We start from the raw sequence: 7,931 nt of genomic DNA, 5'->3' as shown, positions 1-7,931 counted from the left end.
CAGTTACTTTTCTTGCTAAATGAATTTACTAAGCCTCCTTTTACTTTATAACACTATAAAGGTCCATTCTCACATTGCCTTCAAGTGTTCATGACAGCAAGTGGCTTGCAGCTCTGGAGTGATACCAGTGCCTATTGGTATCAGCAGCATCTCCTGTATTGTTGGGACACAAATGCAGTTAACCTGGGTAATCCTTTAGGGAATTAGGTTTAGATTCTGATGTCACAATGTTATTATTTTTTCCCTCTTTCTATATTCCTGATATCTTTGCTGCTCTATACATTTCCAGACTGGAAATCCAGAAGAATGGAGAAGAGTGTGTTTCTCATCCTGCTGTTCTCAGGTCAGTGTTTTCTGCTGCATATCTTGTTCTTTGTTATCTGTGTATTTACTTTAAATAATAGTTTAAAAATAATGATTATTTATTTAAATAAATAATAACTATAGTATTAAATTATATAAATACAGAATACATTATTTAAAATTAATTATTAATTACTTTAAAAATATCTTTCCCTTCATACAATATAGATAATATTGTAAGATAATAAAGAGATACAAACAACAGCCAACATGAAGGTTAAAAGCTTAACCTTCATGTTGGAAGATTATAATTACTTGGTAATGAAAAAGCACTAATGCCATTAATGGACAACCATCTGCAGCCAGAAAAGATGATGACAATACACCAAACAATGTATCTGTGAAGAACATATTAAACAAACTTTCCAAAAGATCTGATATCAAATTTCTTTCTGTGGAAGGCACATATAAAGCCCATTGACATGACTCAGTATTAGACAAGTGGAAAAGCAGATTTCTGCCCTGAACCAACCTCATCCACTGATGTCATCCTGACTTTTTTGTGGTTGCGGTACTTGTCTGAAACTCCTTGTGTGTTGTGTTGTGTGTTTCCAGGGCTCTCTTTGTGTCGCACACGTCAGTATCACTTTGTGAGCACGCCACTGAATTGGACTGATGCTCAGCGTTACTGCAGAGACAAGTATATTGACCTGGCCTCCATCCACAGCAGGGAACAGCTAGACAGGCTTCTCAGCAATGCAGACACAGTACTCCAACATAAAGTTAATGGGGTTTAATATTTCAGTGCCTAATGACTAATGAAGACAGTGAGTGAAGAGTTGGTGGCTTGTGTGACCAGAATCAAGTGAATAGCAACCAAGGAAGAAGAGGACCATGTGGTCTTCCCTGACAGGGTGACAGGCTGGCCATGTTTGACTTAGGGAAGTGTTTGTGTCACAGAGTTTCCAAATGATGCACAGGACACAAAGACAGCAACTTGTACTTGGGAACTATCTACCAGCCTGCTTGACAATACTAATATATCCAACTCATGCACCGCACACTTTTTGTCACCTGGTTACACTTGAAACTTTTTGACTTCATTACAGTGTGACAATAACATGACAGATGAAGGGTTAACCATGACAGCATCTACATAAATCTCTACTTTTGCAGGGATTTATGAAATAAAGTTTAAGGCTACTTAAAAAAATGGTCCAATGATTTTTGCAATACTTTTTTAAAACAAAAATAGTATATCTAATTAAAAAACATGTATATTTACACATAGCCTTTGTCTATTCAGATGAAACAGTCAATGCACTGACATACATTCTGATCCGGGAACAAAGAAGCTGGCCACAGGCTCAGAGATTCTGTAGAGAGAAGCACACAGACCTGGTCAGTGTGAGGAGCCAGAGGGAGAATGAGAAGATCAAAGACACGGCAAAGGGCAATGAAGTGTGGATCGGCCTCTTCAGAAGTGACTGGAAATGGTCAGACCAGGAGAGCTTTTCATTCCAGAACTGGGACACCGGGGAACCGAACAATGTGGGTGGAATTCAGGGCTGTGGTGCTGTGTACTTACAGGACAGTAAAAGGGGAAAATGGGATGATAATGTTTGCACTTACCGTGCTCCTTTCATCTGCTATGATGGTGAGTTGAACACAGTTCTTTTGAAAGAATTACGGCGATTCAATTAACTTGCTAACACAATCACAATTCTCATCATATCAAAAATAAATTACTTAATTTAATCTCCCCCACACCAACCCACCGCAACTCATAAATCACTAACTCATGACTCGTTTGCTTATTAACATACTTCACCTCCTCACACCAACACACTTTGACTCCTTACCCACCAACTCACTTCACCTTCTCACTCACCAACACACCTCACCTCATCACTCACCAACACATCTCACCTCCTCTGACACCAACACACTTCTCATCCTCTGACACCAACACACCATGCCTCATCACACACCAACACACCTCTCATCCTCTGACACCAACACACCATGCCTCATCACACACCAACACACCTCTCATCCTCACACATGAACATGCCTCATCTCCTGACACACCAACACACCTCTCATCCTCACACACTAAAGCACCCCCATCGTCACACACAAACACACCCCTCATTGTCACACACCAACACACTTCACCTCCTCACACACCAACACACCTCTCATCCTCACACACTAACACACCCCTCATCGTCACACACCAACACACTTCACCTCCTCACACACCAACACACCTCTAATCCTCACACTAAAGCACCCCTCATCGTCACACACCAACACACCTCGCCTCCTCTGACACCAACACACCCCTCATCCTCACACACCAACACACTTCACCTCCTCACACACCAACACACCTCTCATACTCACACACCAACACACCTCTCATCGTCACACACTAACACACTTCACCTCCTCACACAATAACACACTTCACCTCCTTACACACCAACACATCACATCTCCTCTGACACTAACACACCTCTCATCCTCACACACCAACACGCCTCATCTCCTGACACACCAACACACCTCACCTCCTTACACAACACACCCCACCTCCTCTGACACCAACAAACCTCTCATCCTCACACACCCCTCATCCTCACACACCAACACAACTCGCCTCCTCTGACACCAACACACACATCATCGTCACACACCAACATACTTCACCTCCTCACACACCAACACACTTTACCTCCTTACAAACCAACACACCCCACCTCCTCTGACACCAACAAACCTCTCATCCTCCCACACCTACACACTTCACCTCCTTACAAACCAACACACCCCACCTCCTCTGACACAAACAAACCTCTCATCCTCACACACCTCTCATCCTCACACACTAACACATCCATCATCATCACACACCAACACACCCCTCATCGTCACACAACACACTTCACCTCCTTACAAACCAACACACCTAGCCTCCTCTGAACCAACACACCTCTCATCCTGACACAACAACACACTTCACCTCCTCAGACAACAACACACTTTACGTCCTTACACAACAACACGTCTCACCTCTTCTGACACCAACACACCTCTCATCCTCGCACAACAACACACCTCACCTCCTTACACAACAACAAACCACACCTCCTCTAACACCAACACACCTCTCATCCTCACACACTAACACACCCCTCATCCTCACACAGCAACACACTTCATCTCCTTGCACACCAACACACCTCTCACCCTCACACACTAACACACACCCTCATCGTCACACACCAACACACTTCACCTCCTCGCACACCAACACACCTCTCATACTCACACACCAACACACTTCACCTCCTCGCACACCAACACACTTCTCATCCTCACACACCAACACACCTCTCATCCTCACACACCAACACACCTCGCCTCCTCTGACACTAACACACCTCTCATCCTCACACACCAACAGACTTCACCTTCTCACACACCAACACACTTCACTTCCTCTGACACCAACACACCTCTCATCCTCACACACCCCTCATCATCACACACCAACAGACTTCTCCTCCTCACACACCAACACACCCCTCATGGTCACACACCAATACACCCTTCATCGTCACACAATAACACACTTCACCTCCTTACAAATCAACATATCTCACCTCTTCTGATACCAACACACCTCTCATCGTCACACACCAACAGACTTCACCTCCTTATACACCAACACACCTCTCATCCTCACACACAAACACAACCCTCATCCTCACACACCAACACACTTCACCTCCTTAGACGCCAACACACCTCTCATCCTCACATACCAACACACCTCTCATCCTCTGACACCAACACACCTAACCTCCTTACACACCAACACACCTCACCTCCTTATGCACCAACGCATCTCACCTCTTCTGACACCAACACACCTCTCATCCTCACAGACCAAGACACCTCTCATCCTCACACACCAACACACCTCGCCTCCCTAAACACCAACACATCCCACCTCCTCTGACACCAACACACCTCTCATCCTCACACACCAACACACTTCACCTCCTCTGACACCAACACACCTCTCATCCTCACACACCAACACACTTTACCTCCTTACACACCAACACACCTCTCAATCTCACACACTAACACACCCCTCATGGTCACACACCAATACACCCCTCATTGTCAAACAACAACACACTTCACCTCCTTACAAACCAACACATTTCACCTCTTCTTATACCAACACACCTCTCATCCTCACAGACCAACACACTTCACCTCCTCACACAACAACACACCTCTCATCCTCACACACAAACACAACCCTCATCCTCACACACCAACACACCTAACCTCCTTACACACCAACACACCTCACCTCCTTACGCACCAACGCATCTCACCTCTTCTGACACCAACACACCTCTCATCCTCACACACCAACACACCTCTCATCCTCACACACTAACACACCCCTCATCGTCACACACCAACACACTTCACCTCCTCACACACCAACACACCTCGCCTCCTCTCACGCCTTCACACCCCTCATCCTCACACATCAACACACTTCACCTCCTCACACACCAACACACTTCCCCTCCTTACACACCAACATATCTCACCTCCTCTGACACCAACACAATCCTCATCGTCACACACCAACACAATCCTCATCGTCACACACCAACACACCTCTCATCCTCACACACAAACACAACCCTCATCCTCACACACAAACACAACCCTCATCCTCACACACCAACACACTTCACCTCCTCACACAACAACACACTTCACCTCCTTACACACCAACACACCTCACCTCATCACTTACTAACACATCTGACCTCTTCTGACACCAACACACCTCACCTCCTCACACAACAACACACCCCACCACCTTACTCACCAACACACCTCACCTCATCACTAATAAACAAGCCTCACCTCCTCACACACCAACACACCTCGGTCACACAGCAATTTTAACTTAACTTATTTTACAACTCATATATCTTAATGCTCGCCTTATCTGTGGCAGCTGTGGCTATCTTTCAGTGGTAAAGAGTTAATGGCATTTATGTTTCTGATTGTAAATACAGATCTTTACCGAGTGAGGCTGGTGGATGGTAGTAATCCCTGCTCAGGGCGTGTTGAGGTCATGTCTGATCTGACCTGGGGCACAGTGTGTGAGAATGACTTTGACTGGAAGGATGCAGAGGTCATCTGTAGACAAGAGAATTGTGGGATTCCCAAAGCTGTCTTGGGCGGAGCTTACTTTGGAGAGGGGCAGGGTCCAATCTGTTCGGAAGAGATCCAGTGCCAGGGCAATGAAACCCACCTAACCTTTTGTCCATCCTCCACCAGACAGCACCAGAACTGCACCCACAAAAATGATGTGAGCATTGTTTGTTCAGGTGAGAGCATCATTTCACACTTATTCGCTCATTACAAGGTTTTGTGCTTTAATTTTTCCTATTATAAACTATGATTTGGTCCAAATGCATCTGATGGTTTTTTCCTGGAGATCGGTGGAGAAACACTCGAATCAGAGCACAGGAGTACTGGTAAGGCTCAAGACATGATGAGTACAGCTTGGAGCTGTTCTTGCAAAAGCTGGTATTCTGGGGGGGGGGAGGGGTGTTTTCTGTGTGGATTCTGTAAGAGTGAGGTCGGCGGAGGAGAGGGCAGGCAGTTTACCAGCTGCTGTCCTGGGTAGAGCTAAGCAGTCTGAGTCTTCTCAGTAAGATTCATATGATTCAGTACAGCTCAGGGAATCAATTCAAATCAGTACTCACCCTGTACCTTGCAAAACTTCCAGACAGCCCTGGTCCAGCTGGACAGTTACTTGGCAGCTCAATTTAACCCCACTGACCTTGGCAAACAAACTACCATAAAGCTCACCTGTCCAGCACCTGTGATGCAGTTGAAGCTGTATCTTCTCAAGCCACACTGAGTTCACTGACTAGTAAAACAGTCCAGTTAGTTGTCACGGTCGTCATCCCTTCTTTAGAGGGCACTCCACAACTTTTTTATTGTGTTTCCAGTTATACTCTTCCGTGCTGTGTCTTATTCCCCTTTCTCTTTTTAAGCCCGCCTATCCACCAGGCACAGGAAGAGTCCAAGTGCACGGCCTTTATCCTGGACGTCCTGATCTACTGAGTCTGGGGCTCGGAGCACCTTGTCCCATTATGCTTTTAACTATTCGTATTCCTCCCTATTCTCTGTGTTCATCTCGGATGGATCTCCTCGCACCTGGACCTTGAGCTGTGCCCTGAATTCCCCCATTGGACTTCCTTTTGGGCTCACTGTCGTCATCACGCCCCTGTGTTCCTACTTGGCCCGATCCTGCTGTGTCTTCCGTAATGGCTAACTTCAGTCACTACCAGATTATACCTTGTCACATAGGGTCTTTAACAATGCATTTCACATGTTCCTGAGACAGCAATCACTAATCAGAATTACTCATGCAGCTCTCACTCTCCCTCCTTCCCACACACAAACCAAGACCCGTTTCCTCCTGGCTCTTTATACAGACCTGTAACTGAGCCCAGAGGAGTGGCCAGTTCCACACACAGTTCCTTTCCTTCACATGGAGTCTAACTCTGCCTGTTGTTTCTCCTGTCAGGATACACAGCGTTTAGGCTGGCAAACGGCTCGGACCCCTGCTCTGGCCGAGTGGAGCTGGAGTACAACGGCAAGTGGGGGACAGTGTGTGACCAGTACTGGGACCTGAGAGACGCCAGTGTTCTCTGCCGGCAGCTGGGCTGTGGGGTGGCTGTAGCCGCTCCAGGACAGGCCTGGTTTGGAGAGAGAGAGGGCTCAGTGTGGAAAGATCATTTCCTCTGTGATGGCAGCGAGGCTCACTTATCTCTGTGTGCAACATCTGCCTTGGGGGGGGTGCTTTGCTCTCACAGGGACGATGCAGGACTTGTTTGCTCTGGTGAGTTCAGGAGGGTGCCAATTGTGTTTTTGTATTTTTAGAGTTTATAAATGTTGATTGTGATTCTGCAGTGGCACAGTGATCACAGGACATGAAAAATAGGCAGATCAAACTCAGGGATACATCCTTTAAAGACTGTTATTTTAAACATTGTTTGATTTATTTATAAAATAATCAAAAATAAAATAAAGCTAAAATAATCCTAGCTCATGTTCAAGGTCCTAACTGACTTACTCCTAAGTGATCTCCCTAACTAAACACCAGGCATCTATCCTGGTAACTTGTGTGTTTAATTGTCTTTTATGAGCAAAATAAGGTTTTTCCACACTCTCAGTCCATGGGCCATTCCACAATTCAGTTTCCCCCTCAGGTCCTTACTCTTCTGTTTTCCTACAGTCCAGTTTTCTATTAGGTCTGCACAGTTTCCAAAGTAATTCCTTAGCTTTCTCAGTTTAGCAGCCTTCTGTCACCCTGCACTTCTACCAAAGCAGCAGCCCTTCTCCACCTCAGAAGTTAATTTATATGGGCAAGCAGACACCACTTTGAATGCTTGAGTTCACTTGCGGCCAACCTAGAACAGGCAAATGCCTGTCTAAAATGGACGATACTTTGGGCAAAGTACTGTTCTTCAAGGATTATGCCCCTTGTGGCATCACAAGAT

At 45.8% G+C, this 7,931-nt stretch overlaps 1 protein-coding gene across 1 annotated transcript in view; it reads left to right on the top strand.

The window, feature by feature from the left end:
• Window positions 1-306: 306 nt before the first annotated feature.
• The window catches only part of LOC148666008 (antigen WC1.1-like), a 31,986-nt gene continuing 24,361 nt past the window's right edge, over window positions 307-7,931 (top strand). Inside the window, exons 1-4 of the mRNA XM_088630965.1 lie at window positions 307-343; window positions 1,610-1,960; window positions 5,430-5,744; window positions 6,956-7,270. Coding sequence (XP_088487091.1) covers window positions 307-343; window positions 1,610-1,960; window positions 5,430-5,744; window positions 6,956-7,270 — 1,018 coding nt within the window. The remainder of the gene's footprint in view (window positions 344-1,609; window positions 1,961-5,429; window positions 5,745-6,955; window positions 7,271-7,931) is intronic.

Source organism: Lepisosteus platostomus, chromosome 5, assembly GCF_059453375.1.
Source record: "Lepisosteus platostomus isolate fLepPlt1 chromosome 5, fLepPlt1.hap1, whole genome shotgun sequence".
Classification (NCBI taxonomy): domain Eukaryota; kingdom Metazoa; phylum Chordata; class Actinopteri; order Semionotiformes; family Lepisosteidae; genus Lepisosteus; species Lepisosteus platostomus.
Note: the sequence above shows the minus strand (reverse complement) of the source record. Positions and strands in the feature narration are given on the sequence as shown.